The sequence below is a fragment of the Acanthochromis polyacanthus genome, chromosome 3 (assembly GCF_021347895.1).
Source record: "Acanthochromis polyacanthus isolate Apoly-LR-REF ecotype Palm Island chromosome 3, KAUST_Apoly_ChrSc, whole genome shotgun sequence".
Classification (NCBI taxonomy): domain Eukaryota; kingdom Metazoa; phylum Chordata; class Actinopteri; family Pomacentridae; genus Acanthochromis; species Acanthochromis polyacanthus.
The window spans coordinates 13,856,131-13,875,720 of record NC_067115.1 but is presented as its reverse complement, the minus strand read 5'-3'; the positions used below and the strand labels follow the sequence as shown (position 1 = coordinate 13,875,720).

The window sequence follows — 19,590 nt, the reverse complement described above, 5'->3', positions numbered from 1 at the left end:
TGAGTATATGTGCATCTCTTTTGCTGTATTTTTAGAAGGGCTGAGAGCCTGTTATAAGATTGGAACCTCCACATATATACATCAATGAGATTATTATCCAGCTGGTGTTCATTGTCTTTTCTTGTCAACATTCTAAAAACAAATGAACAAAACAGTATAAAATGATCTTTTGAGATTTGACAATTTAATAAAATGATGTTCAATCAGATTTAGAATTATTTACTTGCCGTTTTTTCAAGATATTGTTCATGTCGTACCATTTATGTACTTCATTCGTCACCAAAACTGAACTGTAGTTGTGTATTTTGCACACAGGTCACGTTGGGTCTAGGGAAATGTCACCTTGACATGTCCTTTGCATCGTATTTGTTCACCCATTTTAACTTCAGCTGAATTTGTTCCGGCATTTCAAATGGGTAGAGGGAGCTTGAAATTTCAAAAATAACGGTGAAAAAAGAAGAAAAATATCAGTCATCAAGCCAATTTCATTAGATATCAATGGACATTACACTCAGATGATTATGATTCTGTTAGAGATACGCAGCTTTATGCAAATGCAGGCACTGCTAAAGAGTTCTATAAATATTTCATTTTATTCCCTCTGAAACTGTCTTTAAACATCTAATTTTTAATCCCTGAGATTAGAATTGCCTAAATATGTTAATATATTCAAACGTGAACATGTACCATCTAGGTAAAATGAGCACAAGAAAGGGAATTTAAGCCATTTCTTATGTTTATTCTGGACTTAATTTTTTTTTTTTTTTAAAGTAAGGTAAAGCAATGTAACTGAATAATGTTGAAGTCTTTTTCCAGGGTATCTGAACATGCACATATGTACATTTATTATGCATGCCTGTGTGTGAAATCTGTGCATTTTTTTTCTTTTTAATGTGAATTTACCAGCCTGCCCTTGTGCCAAAACAGGTCCGTCTGTCATTTGGTTTGCACAGGTCAGTCCGTCCCCAAGGACATCCCATCATCCTGTCCACCCTCCTCTCCTGGTGACACCGAATGGTAACAAAGGAAAACCCAATCGACCCCCCATTCTTCCTTTTGTATTGCAGACATACACTTTATGTTTATATATGTGTGTCTGGTTGGCAATTCTCTAGATGTAAATATGTATAAGTTTTAATAATAGAGAGAAAAGGAGGGTGACATTTTGGTTCTGCAGCAACTCCACTCCTCTTATTCCAGGCATCTGAATGAAAATCAATACATCCTTTTGAATTCCAAAATAACTGATAACATGGAATGAAAAGGTGCTCTTGGACTATTACAGAGCAGGTTGGGATTGATTCAGATTCTGGTAGATCTCAGGAGTTTATTAACGCTTACTATCCATAATGTAGGGGGTCTATTGTCCTGATGTCCTACGAGAAAATCTCCTGCCAGTGTGACACACAGTGGGTGGGAGGGGTGTGATATGCTTTAATAAATTATTAGAAATTATAAGGTGATAATGTAAATTTTCCACAGCGAAATGTAAAACTAGATGCAAAGATCCAACAATGGAATCATTTATGTTTTAGATTATTCATTTTTCTTTCTACGCAGGTGGCCACACACACATTTAAATGAAACTGATGGGCCTGAATGATTCATCCCTAAAATGTTTATGTTTCCACTGGTGACAAATTGTAATTATTGATTCAGTATTTTCCCGGAGAGGTACTTTAAGTGCCAAGGCTCTGACCTTTAGCAAATTGAAGGCCACTTTTTTATCTTACCCTCACAGCAGCTGTCAGTCTTTGTGTGTGTGTGTGTGTTGTGTTAATCTTTACACATACCCACTGGACCGCAGAGAGCTAATTTGGTAGGGAGCAGCTATTTGAAGGGGGTCTGGAGGAAGCGGGAACAAAGGACATTGCCTCTTACATAAAGCCTCAGTCTGTAACAGCACCATGTGGTTCTTCTGCAAGCAACAATGAATATTAATGATGATGTAATATATGATGCGATGCGGACAGTTTTGGCCATACGAAATAATAATTTGAATCAAAATGCTTCAATAACACTCAATCATTTCTCTGTATGAGTTTGTTTGTGCCGTGCTGCCTTATCAGTTTTAGAAGGGGCTTGCATTATTTATAGTAATAAAGAGACGGTGGTGCACAACTTTGTGTCGTGAAGGAGCTGCAGCAGGGGGCTGCTTAAGTGTTTGATTAGATCTCTACTGGCTGTAAATGTGTGGGAGGGAGCAGAGAGAAGCAGGGACAGCATGTGGACAAAGTAGAAACAACTTCCTAATGTGAAATGATGGTTGTAAAATAAGATTATTAAGATTATGTACACCTCTACACACATATTTGGTAACAGATGTACAGACAGGTGACCAATTATAATCTGGACCTTTGATCGCTGAAGTGAAGGGATCTAAAGGGTCACTACACATCAATACAAAGTTGTCCTGAATGACCACTTTCATCCTATGAAGAAACCTTTCCAATCTGATGGGAGTGGTCCCTTCTAGGATGATGGTGCCTCCATTCGAGAGGTGAATCATATGTTACAGCTGAACACCTACTGGAGATTTTTGACCGAAATGTCAGAAAGCTTCCTCAAAATACCAAATAAGAGAAGAATGATGTTCCACCACTACAGAGGAAATCCAAAGACATAGAGAATCATTTCCAAGATGCACTGAAGCTGCTATGGTGGTATGAGGTGGACCAAAGACATTTTATGTTTGTTTTTCTTTAACTTCATCATCTGTCTGTATATATGTTGGTGTTAATCATCTCTGGATGATGAGAGGATCTGCATTCATATTCTTGGCACAAAAAACATATTTCTGGTAGGTGTTGCTGAGGTTGTCCGTTGTATCCTATTTATGAAATTCATGGTTCATGGATGCGATCTCAAGTTACAGTCGAAATGAGAACGGTGCCTGTTACTGGAGCATCAAAGTTGAATCTCTGCTGTTTGCAGATGATGTGGTTCTGTTGACTTCATCAGAATTTGGTCTTTAGTGTGCACAGGGTTGTTTTGCAGCTGAGACTAGAATGAGAGTCAGCATCTCCAAGTCTGATGCCATGGTTCTCCGTGAGATAGTGGTGGATCACTCTCTCTGGATTTCCAGTGAGCTGTTGCCTCGAACAAGAGACTTTAAGTGTGTCGGGATATTATTCCCGAGTGACGGGATAATCGAGCAAATGATGGACAAAGGGATTAGTGCAGCGTCACCAGTAATGTGTAATATGAAGTTGTACCAGACTGTCATGCTGAAGAGGGTGCTGAGCTGGAAGGCAAAACTTTTGATTTATCTTGATTCGGATCTATGTTCCAGAACTCGCTTATGGTCATGACCTCGTGAACGAAAGAATGAGGTTGCAGATACAAGTGGCCAAAATGGATTTTAACAAAGGGTATGACTTCCATTTTGTGGCATAACTGTACAGCTTTATGTCACTGTCCACAGATGTTTGAAGGAATCAACAAAATGGCAGGTGGCAGAAGCAGCTGAAGGCGGCCTCGAACTGTTGCCCCATGAACCTCACTCATCATGCCTGCACTATTCGACTTCTACTTGTTTTCTAAGCTGAAGTCCTACTTGCATGGCAGCCATTTTCAGTGTGATAATGAAGTTGTGCATGCTAATGAGGAGAATCTGGAGGCTGAAGATGTCCCCTTCTTCTGTAAGGGGATAGTCAAGCTTGAACATCAGTGGACCAAGTTCTTGGAAGTTAAACTATGTTGAAAAATAATGTAAGAACAGCCTCAACAATGTGTCCAATAGACCCTCACAGAGTCACAAGAAGAGTTGTGAATTCACAAACTAACTGCATCCTGTGCACACAGTTTTCACATGCAATGACGAATTGCCACCAACATTTGACTTATAATCTTGACAACCATTCGCTGTTGACAACCTGTCAATGGATTTCTTGTTGCATCTCACTTCCTTGTATCAGTGTTGTTATTTTTTTAGTTTGCAGTTGTACAATAATAGACGGTACGCACAATGACAGCTAAAAAAAATAACACTGAATCAAAATGCAATCAAGAGCACATGTCATAGATATTTACAGTTGTTTCAAGATAATGATATTTGTTTCCTTTCTTGCCAAAAGTAACATGAAAAGATTGATGCCACTTTCAGGTTGGTATAGAAAATATGAAGGTACCACCGAGCTAAGTCTGTTATTAGCTTATCTTTACACAAAGGCTGCCACCGCCCTTCTGTAAGACCAGTTGAGCTGACAACTGCGTGCAGGATGCAGCTCTCCAGTGAGGTCAGTATTGAATAATGCAGGCTCCCCACATTTCATCCCCCGAAAAGATCTCTAGCGCCACATCCCTGCCTTCACACCCATTATTCCGCTTGAACGGGCAAAAGACTAAGATGCATTCACGCACGCACAAACATACTTCCTCTCACAACCCAAAGAAAACAGCAGCTCCTGCAAGACAGAGAATAAAGCTACATAGAAATAACTTCATTTTGGAGCTTTGAAGGACTGACTGTCGCATAAAAGTGGATTTAAGGGCAGCTGGAGGCTACCAAACACGTGTTTTAGTCTCATGGTTTGTGATTCAACTGATGTGAAAAGGTTTTTATGCCTTGAGCGTTCAGAAATGAGATGCAACTATTTTATTAGCTGCTCAGAGCTCCTTTAAAACATCGGAGCTCATTTATTGCTTCACCACAGTGCTAGTAAAATGTAAGAAGTTTCTTCTTCAGTACTGTATGAGAGCTCACTGTAAGAAAGCGACTTCATTTTCTACTTCACATGGTTCACACCTGCCTCTCACCTCCGAATGCCACCTTTCCCTTTTACAATCTCCTGTAATCTCTTCCCTTTGCCTCTCTTTCTTGCATCCATCCTCTGACTTTAAGGTGCCATCTTTTCCGTTTTATTCCCGCTCCCCAAACGCCGCCCCACCCCTCCTGTTCCTCCATCCCACCCACCATGCTGCCAACCACCTCCAGCCTCCTTCTCCCTTCCCTTCATCCTTCCCTCTCTCTCCCCCCCTTTCTTTTCCCACCTCTTAGGGCATTTTCTACCTCTTCCGAGAGTCACACCTCATGAATTATTTACTTGTGCAATTCATTGGGGGATGCTGCTACATTTCTTGACCGTTTTTTCTCAGAGGCAAAAACTGGTATTTCCTTTAAATGTGCAGGTTATCGTGACAGATCCTGTCATTCACATGCTGGCAGACTGCTGAGTACTCCTGCAGCAAAACAGTAACACCATCATAAGAATGAAAGGAGGATTAGAGCTGAAAGCTAGGGAAGTACTGGGTGTTAAGTAGAAGGGCATTCAAGGTGGAGTTAAAAACAGCAGTCATCCTGTCAATTAAAATATTTTTTTGGATAATTTACAGGAATGTGCATGAATAATAAACATCTACAAGGTGGATTTTTTTCCAGCAGATTCACCTCGACTGTAACATTTCTCACAGCCAAGGGTGGAAAAAAAGCTTCCCAACCCACGCACACATTGAAATGAAACCTAAAAATCACCAAAAGCAACTAAAAATCTGCCACGCCCCACTCTGCTCCGCACTCCCAGGACTACATCACTCTCTGCTCCCTCCTGCACACATACACTCCCCTGCAGAAGGAATCCATTTTAATAATCCCCTTCAATCTTTTTGTCCTGATCTCAATTCTTCCCATTAAAGTGCAGTTGATAAACTAAAGTCGAAAATCTTGAATTTTTTTCTGAATGACACAGAACCTGCTGATTCTTTAAGACTTTTTTGGTGTCTAAAATTCTAATTAGCACATCAAACCTCACCTCCACTTTCACTGGCAAATACAACGACTCCAGGAGACTCAACGGCCCATCTCCTCCTGGTGTGCACTAACAATGAAAACAGTGCAATAGCCTTTTAATTTAAACCGCTGGTGCATGACAGTGGTACCAGCACTCTACGGGTTAGCACCATACAGACACAGGCTTTTATAGCAAGAACAGAAAATCACAGCAATCGACATAATAATGATATATAGTATGAATACTGCTAAACACTAAAAAGGCATTTCAGGATGATTGGATCGTACGATGCACTATTTTCTTTTCAAATAGTATATTATGGCGCTTCGCAAATATGAATTTCAGGCAGTAACGTGTTCATGAAACAGTTTTGTTTTCTTTGAGGGTCTGTGTGCTCCACAAATCTGTCTCTGTTGGGGGAAGCCACACCCTGCTGCCTCCTGACAGAGGACAGAAAAAGCTGGAGAGAGAAAGAAAGAAATAAGGGGATGGTGGGAGAGTCCTCCAGCTTACACACACACACACACACACACCACACACACACACACACACACACACACCACACACACACACACACACACACACACACACACACACACACACACACACACACACACACACACACAGTAAAGTCATTGCTGATGTGTGAAGGGAGGATGAGACTGAACATGCGTTGCTCTTCATCTCACTCCATTTCCTTATCGCTGCTTCATGTAAACTAAATATAAGACCTCCAGAGGGGTGGAGGGCAGCAGAAGACAAAGGGTTAGAAAAATGATGACATGAAGGCGGTTACATTTACTCAAAGAAATGAGCACAACTGGGGAGAAGAGCTTGTTATCCGGCCTGCTTTGCTGGCTCGCTGTAATGGCTGCAAAGGGGAACCCTGAGGCTCATCTGTGTGAATCAGGGTGTGGCTGCAAAGGGGCTGATAACAGGACAAGTGAAAGATGACAGGAAGATGCAAAGCTTCCTGACTGTCTAAATAACACGAGATGCAGGAACGGCAGTAAAAAGAATGTATTGGTAAATTGGCTTTCAAAGCAAAATTCCAGTGACAGTAATTTGAGTCAGAGGAGCCACTGCCTAACTCTAATTTTAGGTCATCTAGCCATCAGATAAATGTAATTTGACCAAAACTATAATGCCAAGTGCCAGCAAATCAAAAATTTACTCGAGTGCAGCATTTGATTTTGCTCTTGTAGTCGTACAAATCAGTCTTTCGGCTGCACACGAGCAAATCATTGTGAACACTCATGGGCAATCATGACACATCAAAAGCAACTCGAGGAAATTGCTTTCTCTTTCCTTGTTATATTTCATTACTCTGTCTTGTCAAAAGTGCAACAATGAAGGTGCAACGTCACACGTCACTGTTCCCCCGACAGAGGCTCAGGTGCAGGACGTTTGGTGCAGCACAGCAGGCTCTCGATGAAGAGAACACTTACAGATCTTAAATCAGTAACCTTTAGCCCCGTCCACCTGCGTATCTATGACGACAGAGATGGAGTGAATGCAAGAAGGTGTCAGGCAACCCAGAGTAATGGTCTCGTTGTCTTTATACAGGAGTATTCTCGCTCCTTAATAAGCAGCTTTACAAGGTGGTTGCACCGATGACCACGCCCTGAGCTGCTCATGTTAACGTCCAACACCCACCACCCAACCCCACCCCCACTTCTCCTCCACATGGAGCCGCAGTGTTATACAACGCCCTGCTGCTTCGGCTGGGAACCTTTCTTTTGTCCCACCCCTTGCTATGGACCTTAGTCTGCATGATGAACCTGCTCCTGAGTTATCATGATGTCCAGAGTGAATGAATGAGTGTGAGAGTGAATGAGGCTACAAGTGTACCTCTCTTCAATGTAGAATAAGTCAAAAACAGGTTGCAAATCAATTGTATGAAGAGGCTGCATAAGATAACAGATCTGAAGAGAACTGCAGATTATTGCACTTAGGTTACAATCTAAGAGATGTTATATCTGAAATATCTGAGAAATATTGCTAAAGTAAATGCAGTTTTACCACTGTTTGAGTTCGGATATTGTACTGACAGCCTCGTGGAAATGAAAACCGATGCAGCGCTGACCCAAAAGATGTCCTGTCAGCGGTACACGAACGCCTCTGACGGAGAGTTCAGAGTGTTCACGGAGGGTAGGAGGTGTGTTATTCTGTACAGGCAGAAATCCAGCCTCAGCAGAATGCAAAGCAGAATACTTGTGCATAGCTTCTGCCACCGTGTTTCTTCTCTGCTACTAGTTGGATATATATATATTTTTTAAAAAACTTTGCACATAACTACTTCGCAAAACACAAAGTTGGAAAATCAGGTAACTGTTAAGAAAATGCTAAATATGAATGTTCTTCACCTTATTACATGACACGTTGCCTGGCTTAAAGTATTTGCATATCAAATAAAGATGAAGATGTTGCATCATAAATCATATCAGTCTGTGACAAATGTGAAGAATTGCAGTTACATAAAGATGACCAGTTAAAATACAGCAAAGCCATTTGCCTCTAAAATATGTATGCCTCTGGGTTGAATCCGGGGATAAACTGCAGACCATTTACAGTAACCTCAATGCCCTTGACTCAGTAGCTGAGGACCTTTGTGTCTTTTCCCTCTCTGGCTCCTCCTGTTTCTACTGTCACTGCTAATACAGCCTTAAAATGTGCTCAGAAATTCTTTGCATCGAAATCTTTTTCATTTTGAGCTTCACATTTTTTTAAACTAAAAATGTTCATTTGTGAACATTGTCAGCTTTTCATCCTCTCCTCTGATTAAAAACCGAAAATCTCTGACATTTCAGCTATTACTTGGACAAAATCAGACATATGAACTCACAGCTTTTGGGAACATCTGATTTGATTTATTTTCACTTTCATAGATAAAGCTTTACTAATAGCAACCTCACATTGTCTAAGTAGGTTGTTGGAATACTGAGAACAAGGTTAGGAGTTGTGTGGAAGCCAAGTGCCACCATCTGGTACAAAGTGGTACACATCTAATTAGAAATGAAAACACAAATAATTTTCAACCACACAGACAAATTGGTAGAATCTTCGGATCTTATAACTTAAAATTACAGTTGATTTTCAAGCAAATATGCCAAACATTTAATGGTCCCAGGCTTTCAGATGTGAGTGCTTGATGCTATTCTTTGTCATAAATTGCAGGATATTTAGGATCTTTGGTTTTGCTCTGCTGGTCAGACAAAAGAATGCATATGGAGATGTCTTTTTGGGCTTTCGTAAAATATAATATGTGTTTCATATACAATCTTTTTTTGTCAGTTTGTGGAGATAACTAGTTGCAGCCTCTGGTAGAGATTTTTTCTGACCATCTTACTAAATTATTCTAAATTATCCTGACACCGAAGACAATGGGCAGTCAGTGATTCTCGGTCTATTTGTAGGTGTATTAAACTAAACACTGTCCCAAAATTTGTTTAACTTACATGCATATCTTTACCCTGTTAATTCTGTGCCATCGGCCTATGATATTATTCTCACCTCCTGTCATTATCTGCATCTCACCATCATGTGCAACCAGCCTCGCAGGATTTATTGACATTCAAATGCCATAAAGAACTTTGTTTTTTGTTATTTGTGTTTGTTTTTTGTGAGCTTAACCTTGTGGTCTGCTGCATGTCTTCAACCAAACATAATGATGCACAGAAGACATTCATTTAAATAATTTCTTCAAATCTAATTTTAAATGCTTATATGTGGTATCAACTACTTTGTGCCAATTTTATTCTTTTTTTTAACTGTTTATTTCGCATTTTATTTATTTTCTTTTATTAATATTGCTATTAATCATATTTTTACCCTTGTTGTTACATGTCTACTCTGTATTTTTGTATTCCATTTATTCTTTTTCCTTAATCTGATGCTGAATTTTTGTTGTTTTAAACATGTTTTTTTGTATTCATTGGTATTTGCTGCACTAATTTATTTATTATTATTATTAATAATAATAATATTTTTACCATGTCCAACTCTATTTTTTCACTTTTGCTTCCCTATATTATTTTCCTGAGTGTTCTCCTTTCACTATCTGCCTGTAAAGCACTCTGTAAACTCTATTTTTAAAGACGCTATATAAATAAAGTATTTATTTTATTTTATTTAAATTTCATGCTGTCTTGGACAGCTCACACCACACATATCATGACTCTCATATCATGACTTTTAACCTTCTGATTATTTGCCATCATTACATTCAGCATATGTGATATGTTTCTACATGCATATTAAACATATGTAAACACATTGTTTAAATGGCCTAAATGGTTATACACAGGGGCAATTCTATGATCAGAGCTTTAGAGGTGCTGAGCACCCAGAGGTGTCCACACAGGCAAGATAAATTTCACTGTTTTGTACATTTTAATTAATGTAATTTCATTCCCACATTTGTGAAAGAAAAGCATAACACTTTTTGAAAAAGTCTGCGACTCAACCATCCAGTCTGATAAAGGTTATTTAAATGCTGAGTCACAGCAAAGGAGGAATGCACTGGAATCTATAAAGAAACATATCGTAACCCTAATTTTTGGGAAAAGACGATTCATTTAGATACAGCAGCTCCTCAACATACACACAAACAGCATGTATGTTTCTGAAGTAAACCAGCCCCTCATACTGAGCACCAAAAAAACAAAAATGGACCTTGGACTTATTTTTTGACTTTCATTGGAAATGCGATGCACAGCATCTCTTTCCCTGGTCTGCTCTCTCTCATCTCCCAGAGTTCCTCCCTGTTCTTCTCCTCCTTGTATAGTTTTGAAATTAAGCAAATAGTAAAGGCTGTATTTTTTGATGTTAAAACATTACGTATCAACTAAGTACTTTGTGATTTTTACACTTTTGTGGTTTGTTAAAAAAAAAGATCATTCAATACAAAAAAATGTAAAAAAAAAAAAAAAATCTCTCAAATTTTAGGGGTGCTGGAATTCAATTTAAGGGTGATCCAGCACCCCCAAAAATGGACAAGAAACGCCAATGGTTATTCACTTGATGTCATTTTTTAAACAAACCCAAATTAAATTCACAATTAGTGCTGAGATTTATATTTAAGCTGATCCTAAATTGAATTAAACACTTAACATGGCTTAGTGTTGTGCATGTTCGGAGTGTACGTGAGAACTACTCCGTAAAATTAGTCGTTAAGGTCATTAACTAAGACGGTTATCACTGTTACAGCAGAGAACAGATACTTGAAGTAAATGAGGCGGGACTTCCCTGCCTTGCATCAAATGACGCTTCTCAGTAAGGACCAATCAGGTGGCCTGACCTTTCACTGTCGCCGTTTCCCAATTTTCGTCTCTCGCACATGCGCATTTCATTTCGAAGATGGCGGCCATACAAAGTGGTTTGGGTGACGGGGTTGAAGAAAAAGACATAAAAACAGAACCAGCGAGCGATGGCTTCGGAAATAACAACGCAAACGACGGCAGGCTGGTCTCTACGTCTCCCGGCTCTAGCATTCCTGCTGCAGGCAACAAACCTGTGCCTGGAGGACCCCCGGAGGACCAGCAGACACTACTGGCAGTCCTGCAGTTCCTCAAAAAGAACAAACTAACCGAGTCCGTCGAAATTTTGCGTCGTGAAGCGGGATTACCGGAGGATGCTCTGGATCCGAATGGCGCTGATTCCTCTGGGGCAGGGCCAGGAGGTACTGCAGGCAGTGTGGACTTGGAAGGCGGGGATGCGAGCTCTCTTCTCAGCCGGGTGTCCGTCTCATCCTCCGCCGCAGCGCAGGCACCAATCAAAGGTACGGATCAGCCTGACTGCTGCCGAGTTTACATTTGAAACACCGACTCACGCGTTTTAAACAAGTTTCCTTTCATTATTAACAACGTAGTTGTACATCTACAGAGGAAAAATACATTAGCTACCATGTAAGAGCTCATGGTGCTTTTGTGAGAGGTTTAGTAATGCTTTTGCCAGGCTGCTTAGATTTCATCACATTGTCCGACGTTCCTCACGTCTTTGTTGTCTTTTTGGACTTTAGTGCTGCATTTATAAAGTTTTTGAACCCGAGACCATTAACTAGTAGTGCATCCTTCATATCACTTGATGCAGCTGTCTCATTGCAAACACAGAGGCGAAACAGTTCTGTTTTTCAGGTATGCATATAATAACAAACATCCAACTTTGACAAAAAAAATTGTAATTCATGAGCTCTTTCCAGTTAATCCCATTCATGGGCGTAGATTTTGTTGGAAATTTTGGGTGTGGGGTGTCTTGGGGTCTTGTACCTATAAATTGATAGCCAAAAGCACTTCATTTAGTTTATTCTGGCATTTTTATTCATTTATTTGCCTTTGCTACATCAATTTCTGATTTAAAAAATAGTCTTTATATAACTAAAAAAAATTCAGGGTTAAATTTAAAATTCAGTAGACTGTAGTGCAGTAAGACTTTTAGTCAAATTTTTATTCTCCTGTACATCAATATGTCTTATTTACTGTAATATTGTCCATGCTGAGTCAACACACATTTAAGATTTTTCCTCTGATCTGATTTTTTTGAGTGGAATAGTCTCTTTAAATATGCCCATGGCACCTTTTCACATCAGTTAATTAAATAATCTAAATTACTCTGTAAACCTCTGAACTTTAATAGGTCATGTTTTAAGGTTTCTGTAAATTCAGAATGTATCTGGGTTATGCCGTCTCAAATCATCTCGGGCGTTCTCACACTTTTCTATAATAAACAAAAGATATGTACTGTGGTAGCTAAAAAATTCTAGATGGATCAAGGAAGTACTTTACGAGATAATTAAAGATAAATAAATAGGCTGCCATCCTGAGGCTGTGTTTGACAACAATATCTCAGGAGCTGTTAAAGATAAAAGCCTGAAATATAATACTAAAATATTATTCTCCAGCTGCATTGACAGTTGAGGTCATCCCAAAAATTAACAATTCCACTTTCAACTAAACGTGAAGCTACATGACCGCTGATATACCTGCATACCTCACTGTTTCAGCAGCAGCTGGAGAGGATCAGCCAGACGTCAGCGTGGTGCTGTCAGCTTACAGCCAGCAGGGAGATCCAGCTCTGTACGAGGTCTACTACAGCAGCCTGAAGAAGTTCATAGAGACCGTTTTGGACTGCCACAGAGCCGAGCTGTCCCAGGTCTTCTACCCGCTGTTTGTCCATATGTATCTGGAACTAGTGTACAACAATCATGAAAATGAGGCAAAGGCCTTCTTCGAAAAGTGAGTCCCCTTCACGTGTTATCCTTTCAAAAATAAACCACAATCTTTTTTTTTTGCACACCGTAGTAACCTTACCTGTTGTGTCTCAGGTTTAGCGGGGATCAGGAGTGCTACTACGAAGACGACCTGCGTGTTTTGTCCGGCCTGACGAAGAAAGAGCACATGAGAGGCAATGAGACTCTGCTGGACTTCCGCACCAGCAAGTTTGTCTTACGTATCTCCCGTGACTCTTACCAGCTTCTGAAAAGACACCTGCAGGAGCGTCAGAACAACCAGATCTGGAATATCATCCAGGAGCACCTTTACATCGACATCTTTGACGGCATGCCACGCAGCAAGAGCCAGATCGACGCCATGTCAGGCAGCTTGGCAGGAGAAGCCAAGCGAGAGGCCAATAAGGCTAAGGTTGGATTTACACACCACATGTATAAAAAAATGTGTTTTTCTCATCTCTCTACATTTTCCTGATAACCTTGTTGTTTCATTGTCATTGAACCTGGTGTAGGTTTACTATGGATTGTTGAAGGAACCAGAAATTGAGCTGCCCCTTGATGATGAGGATGAGGAGGCAGAGAATGAGGAGGGTAAACCCAAGAAGAAGAAGCCCAAAAAGGATAGCATGGGCTCAAAGAGCAAGAAGCAGGATCCTAATGCGCCATCACAGAGCAGGTGGGGACTTTTTCAGTTGTGTCTGTTGTGACCACAGCAGTTCTGAAGTAGGGATCTCACTTTCATTGTATGTAATGTGGCACTGCTACCACAGGCCCCATCTGCCACTATCCCTTCAAGTGAGGGTTTAAGCGAGAACCAAAGGAAACTCACCAGTGCTGAAACAGACTTGTTTGTTTATTAAATGGTCAGAAGTAACAGGAAAGGTTTCCGTCAAAGCCGTTATTGTGCATGTACTGTTCTTAGTCACCCCTGAAAGGCCAGGCGTTTAAGCCAGGAAATAGTCCACAGCATTTGTCAGCATTTCTACTGTACTGTCACCCAGCCAGTCGAGGCTGATGGCCACCTTCCCTGAGCCTGGTTCTGTTCTAGTTTTTTTTTTCCCTCCCTCCTTATTCTAGGGTTTTTTTGTTCCTTCCCACCATCACTCTTAGGGAATCCTAAAGTCAGTGTTTAGAAATTTGTGAGGTCTGTACCTTACTATGCTCAGTGCTGTGAGATGACATGTGGTGTGAATCTGTGCTATATGAATAAAATTCAATTGAAATTGAATTAAATTTGTCAAAACTGCTCGCATCTACATAAGATGAAGGTTAAACCTACCTACAGGCCATTTTGAATAATCTCTCAGATTGCATTTGTCTATGGCTGATGATAAAATGTTTGTTTGTTGTTGTTTAGGATACCCCTGCCAGAACTAAAAGACTCAGACAAGCTGGACAAGATCATGTACATGAAGGAAGCCACAAAGAGAATCCGTTTGGGCCCAGACAATCTCCCTTCCATCTGCTTCTACTCTTTTCTCAATGCATATCAGGTAAAACCTCGTGACTACAATGATTCACTTCATGTTTATTGTGTTTGGACATTATAGAACCTGTTAGAGACTGGACAATTAAAGGTAGAGTATGTGGTTTTAATTAAGTATAATTTTCATCTTGTAGTCTGCTAGCTGTCCATTCTTTGTGTGCGCTAAAAAAATCCAGTGTTTGGACACAGCCATGGCTCTGTAAATAGGAAATAACAGTGTCTTGGGTAGAGCCATGCGACTATTCCAATGTGTCCTGTGGACAACCCTGCTCATGCACAGAACTACATATTTGACTTTTGAAGAATGTGATCAGTTTACGTCCAGATATAACAGCCTTATACATGGGCAGACGGTTCCATATTACAGTAAACCTTTTGGAGAACGGCATGGTGATTGTGCAGCGTTGAAGACAGCTCCACAGTCACCAGGACAGGGTGTAGCGAAAACCACAGGGACGGTAAATCTGACACATGCTAACGATTTAATTATCCTCTGCAGGGTCTGACTGCAGTGGACTTCACTGATGACTCCAGCCTGATCGCAGGAGGCTTTGCTGACTCCACAGTCCGTGTGTGGAGCGTCACACCGAAAAAGCTCCGCAAGGTCAAGTCTGCAGCAGGTGCGGCGTGTGACACTCAATGAAGCACATCTGTAGTTACTGTGTATCTAAAACTTTACTTATTTTACTCTGATCTTTCCTTTTTTTCTCTCGTAAGACTTGAATTTAATTGACAAAGAGTCAGACGATGTGCTTGAGAGAATCATGGACGAGAAGACAGCCAGTGAGTCAAAGATACTTTATGGACACAGCGGCCCGGTTTACGGCATCAGCTTCAGCCCAGACAGGTAGGACTGGACTCAAGCTCTAAAAGACACACTATATATGTCAGTATTCTGTGCAAGTAATGCTGACAAACTCCCTTTCAGAAATTACTTGTTGTCAAGTTCTGAAGATGGCACAGTCAGGCTGTGGAGTCTCCAAACATTTACTTGTCTGGTAGGATACAAAGGCCACAACTACCCAGTGTGGGACACGCAGTTTTCCCCCCACGGTTACTATTTTGTCTCTGGTGGACATGACAGAGTTGCCCGGTAAGAAGCTGTAGAACTCTTTTAATTATTTTTAATTATTGTGTAGAATTAATTATTTGACCCACTGTTCTCCTATAACAAAAGAAAGCACAGTAATATCCACCAGCTCTTTCTCCAGATGTCTTTCATTGCTGTGCCTTCTCCTACAGCCTCTGGGCAACAGATCACTACCAACCTCTGCGGATGTTCTCTGGTCACCTCGCTGACATCACTTGTACTCGTTTCCACCCCAACTCCAATTATTTGGCCACAGGCTCATCTGACCGCACCATCCGTCTCTGGGACGTCCTCAATGGAAACTGTGTCCGCATCTTCACTGGTCATAAGGTCCGAGTTCACCAGAGCTGTTCTCCTTTCTTCATCCTTCCATTCATCTAAAATGGGGAAAAAAAAAATAAATAAATATATATATATATATATTTTGCAGGCCTAGTAATTTACTGTCATTTATTCATACAACAGAATAGCAACATTTACAATGCATTAAACAATATACAATGCATTTTAGGTTGTGTTTTGAAACATCAATACAAAAGAACTGTAGTAAATATCAAAATCAGCTTATTAAAAAATAGATGTGACAATTACTGGGTTGTTATAGTAGCGCCACTCACTTTGGATCATGGTGGGTTTTTAAGGAACTTCGGAATAATGGTGACTGTCACAGTGAGCTATGGAAAGATTTGACCCAGTACAAGAAAAACTAAAGAAATGCTGATACATTTCATCTTAACACTCAATGTAATCTGAGATGGCTAAACTTAGCAAAACAGTAAAACTAAAACAACTCTGCACTTGGCTAACGGGTTATTAGTCAATGTGTTGACTGGAAGGTGGATATGTGCCTGTCAGTGAGTTCTTGAATGCAAAAACAGTGACATGCACAGAGTAGGCTTGTGTCTCAGTAAAATTCCTGCAATCATTTCTCATTTTGTTTGGCATTCTGAATCTCAGCTCTTCACAAACACATCATCGTACTGCATATAACTGTATTTATTTCAATACACATACATGCCTGTTGGCTTTTATTCTGAGTGACAGAGAATTGGTCTATATGAGCTGCTGAATATGTAACATACTTACTGCACGTATGGCCAGAGGTGCTCTTTAAAAGTTTGGTACCTGTTGGTTCAAATGAATTCAATTAAGCAGGAATAGACACAAAATTTCACCTGTTTGCATTCAGAAAATTGCTTTTGAGTTCTCTTTATTGAGGAATTTGCATACTAGGGAATTCAGTTACTTTTGTTCAGCTAAAGATGCTTTGGTTTTCTGACATACACTGCAGCACAGCTGTTAGAAGTGAGTGCCGCAGACAAACCCATTGATCCAGTCTTTTATTTGTATTTTCCAGGGTCCTATCCATGCGCTGGCTTTCTCACCTAATGGGAAGTTCTTGGCCTCTGGAGCCACTGATGGCAGGGTTCTGCTATGGGATATTGGTCACGGACTGATGGTTGGAGAGCTCAAGGGCCACACAGACACCATTTATTCCCTCAAGTTCAGCAGAGATGGCGAGATACTGGCCTCTGGTGGGCGTTCCTCACCTCTCTTTCTACTTTTTCCATCATCAGCTTCTAAAATTTAAATCTGTGCAGTTTCTGAATGTAATCATTACTTTAGAAAGTGGTGGAGCAACTGGAGTGACCAAGTCTAATTTGTTTTGTAGGCTCCATGGACAACACTGTTCGTCTGTGGGATGCAATGAAAGCATTTGATGATTTAGAGACTGATGACTTCACGGCAGCTACGGGACACATTCATCTACAAGATAACTCCCAGGAGCTTCTGCTGGGCACCTATCTGACAAAATCTACACCCGTCATACACCTTCACTTCACGCGGAGGAACCTGCTTCTGGCCGCTGGAGCCTACAATCCTTAAGACATTACTGTACTACAGACAGAAAATAATCAATGGAAGGTGGACATGATGCTACTTGCTGATCCCTGAACACCACAACTAATTAAAGAAGTTTGTGGTACAATGGGAATAAAACAAAACTGTATTACCAGTTCCACTTTGGCTAACATCTAGCTGTGAATGAGTGCAAAAATTAGTTTACCATTTCTATAAATCAGTGCCATGGCTAATGCTTTGCTTACAATGTGGCCAACATTTCTGTAACATAGTATTTTATACTGGTGCACACTGTAAATAAATCAAAGTGTTTTCTATGTTTTGGTCATAAGAGCTCTTTATTGTTAACATGGCAAAACCAAACAATCAAATTTTATTACAAGCATGTCCAGCTGCTCTCTCCGCTCCCAGCAGGTAGAAAATATGGTCGAATGGAAACCTGTTAGGAGAAAAGAGGGATTTTGAGTTAATAAAATGTTGCAGTGCTCTACAAGGCCTAAATAGATTTAGAAATTATAACGAGACACTGGTGCACTTACGTAATTACTTTTCTGTGACAGCGGCCTTTTCTTGGGCTTCAATTTAAAGAAAAGGGCAATTCCTGCTATGGTGGCATATGTGGCCAAAACACACTAAAAGAAAACAAAGAGGCATGAGAAATTCATAAGTAATTTTTAGGACACGACAGTAGCACAGCTTATTTACAGAACTTACATTCCTCCTTCCTATCATTGTGTACGCATTGAAGTACTTGGCGAGTCCAGTGAACTGGTGAGTTCCAGCATCGTGTCCTCCCATGATGGATAATTAATGGTCCTACCACAAGAAAAACAGTACACCAGTAATTCATATACTATCACAAGAAGGCAACTAACAATAGTTTAAATTATTATTTTCTTTTAATGATTAGTTTGAGCTGTAAAATATCAGAAAATGGTGAAAAATGTCTATCAGTGTATCCCATAGTAGAAGAGGACGTTGTAAAATGTCTTGTTTTGTCCATAACCCCAAAATATTCAGTTTATAGTCATAAAGAAGGACGACATCAGAAAATATTAATACATACAGAAGATGGAATCAGAATTCATACAACTTTTTCTTTAAAAGTAATAACACTGACAAATCGATAGTCAAAATAGTTGGTGATTAAATTAATAGTTGACATGTAACTGATTTAGCTTTGCAACTCAACTGTATTGACGAGTTTATTCTTGACCTTGGAAACGTCGTCTGTGATAAATTCATCCGGAGTTCAAATGATTAATTCTGATACCTGAATTTTGAAAGCAGTCTTGGACAACATTAACTTGAATAACTTCATTAGACAACATACTACACCTGGGATACCAATGGATATATTTCTCTATTTACCCAAATTGCATAAAGCAAGTAATGGACTACATATTTAGGAAAATCGTAGCATGCTTAAAGGAAACAAAACAAGTTGCAAATGACATAAGATGACATCTGCCTGTCATTTAAGGGGAACTCCGTGTGGATAGAAGTCACACTATTTATCTTCTAACAAACTGACTTCGATTATTGCACGGATTTCTCGACTCTTGAATAATACTGAGTGCGCTGAGATCGAGCCCATTTGGAAGATATTTTAGTTTAGGCACATCACAATAACTTCTTTTGCATCTAAACTAGCTACTAAAGCTCTTACTGTCGTTATTACATAACATAGTTTGCAATCTTTAAGGTGGTTGACATGAGTTTCAATTCTGTCAAGTTTGACAGACGCTGAGAACAACACCGCCGTTTAACTATTAGCGACATTTGAATCTTTAATATAAGCAATATTGTGGTTCGCAACTGCGTGAATAGGTGATATTTAATTCAGACTGACTTTCCTCTGTTACTCGCTGCACAGCCTGCTAGCAAGCACATTATACAGTAAGTTGACGTTAGCTTGATCAGTTAGCTGGCTAGCTTGATTACATTTGAGACCATTAGCTCAAAGCTGCGTCGTCACAGATGCAGTTGAAAGACAACTGAGTTTCTACTAAGAATTTCTGAAACTAAAACGAATGGATTAATTTAATTCTAAACGTGCTCCGGCTTACCTTTAACGCTCGACCCCTGTAAAAACAGAATGAGACAGGTGCCCTTCAGCAGAGGCCGCAATGCTAAACTCGCCAGGAAGTCCCGCCCACTCTTAGTAGTTACAAAGTGCGCCACTATTGGTCTAAAA

At 40.1% G+C, this 19,590-nt stretch overlaps 2 protein-coding genes and 2 long non-coding RNA genes across 5 annotated transcripts; 1 reads left to right on the top strand and 3 right to left on the bottom strand.

The window, feature by feature from the left end:
- The first annotated feature begins 11,075 nt into the window (after positions 1 to 11,075).
- Positions 11,076 to 17,710, top strand: taf5 (TAF5 RNA polymerase II, TATA box binding protein (TBP)-associated factor). Of its 2 annotated transcripts, none has more exons than XM_022205811.2 (11): positions 11,076 to 11,508; positions 12,733 to 12,961; positions 13,051 to 13,366; positions 13,467 to 13,630; positions 14,312 to 14,447; positions 14,940 to 15,060; positions 15,158 to 15,287; positions 15,369 to 15,533; positions 15,683 to 15,860; positions 16,888 to 17,065; positions 17,203 to 17,710. In XM_022205811.2, exons 1-11 carry the CDS (start codon positions 11,088 to 11,090, stop codon positions 17,415 to 17,417), a joined length of 2,253 nt encoding a protein of 750 aa, XP_022061503.1. In that variant the 5' UTR covers positions 11,076 to 11,087; the 3' UTR covers positions 17,418 to 17,710. The 2 variants fall into 2 exon arrangements, with proteins under 2 accessions (XP_022061503.1, XP_022061494.1); XM_022205802.2 differs by having other exon boundaries at positions 12,730 to 12,961.
- LOC127533258 (uncharacterized) lies at positions 11,502 to 13,150 on the bottom strand. Its single transcript, XR_007941038.1, has 3 exons — positions 13,037 to 13,150; positions 12,717 to 12,914; positions 11,502 to 11,995 (listed from the first exon to the last, which is right to left on the bottom strand). It is a non-coding gene; the product is annotated as an uncharacterized LOC127533258 (long non-coding RNA).
- Positions 15,538 to 16,892, bottom strand: LOC127533259 (uncharacterized). The gene is made up of 2 exons (XR_007941039.1): positions 16,617 to 16,892; positions 15,538 to 15,907 (listed from the first exon to the last, which is right to left on the bottom strand). It is a non-coding gene; the product is annotated as an uncharacterized LOC127533259 (long non-coding RNA).
- A 2-nt stretch (positions 17,711 to 17,712) lies between the features above and the next one.
- atp5md (ATP synthase membrane subunit k) lies at positions 17,713 to 19,569 on the bottom strand. Its single transcript, XM_022205822.2, has 4 exons — positions 19,463 to 19,569; positions 18,108 to 18,209; positions 17,933 to 18,025; positions 17,713 to 17,832 (listed from the first exon to the last, which is right to left on the bottom strand). The coding sequence occupies exons 2-4, from the start codon at positions 18,189 to 18,191 to the stop codon at positions 17,770 to 17,772; spliced, it is 240 nt and encodes a 79-aa protein (XP_022061514.2). The 5' UTR covers positions 18,192 to 18,209; positions 19,463 to 19,569; the 3' UTR covers positions 17,713 to 17,769.
- Positions 19,570 to 19,590: the final 21 nt, after the last annotated feature.

Excerpts from the sequence above, each read along its gene's own strand:
- taf5 (XM_022205802.2), top strand. The coding sequence starts at position 11,088 with ATGGCGGCCATACAAAGTGGTTTGGGTGACGGGGTTGAAGAAAAAGAC. Across the intron at positions 14,448-14,939 it reads CTTTTCTCAATGCATATCAG|GGTCTGACTGCAGTGGACTT; the intron begins GTAAAACCTCGT and ends TATCCTCTGCAG. Across the intron at positions 17,066-17,202 it reads TGGCGAGATACTGGCCTCTG|GCTCCATGGACAACACTGTT; the intron begins GTGGGCGTTCCT and ends TTTGTTTTGTAG.
- atp5md (XM_022205822.2), bottom strand. The coding sequence starts at position 18,191 with ATGGGAGGACACGATGCTGGAACTCACCAGTTCACTGGACTCGCCAAG. Across the intron at positions 18,026-18,107 it reads CAATGATAGGAAGGAGGAAT|TGTGTTTTGGCCACATATGC; the intron begins GTAAGTTCTGTA and ends GTTTTCTTTTAG. Across the intron at positions 17,833-17,932 it reads TGTCACAGAAAAGTAATTAC|GTTTCCATTCGACCATATTT; the intron begins GTAAGTGCACCA and ends TTCTCCTAACAG.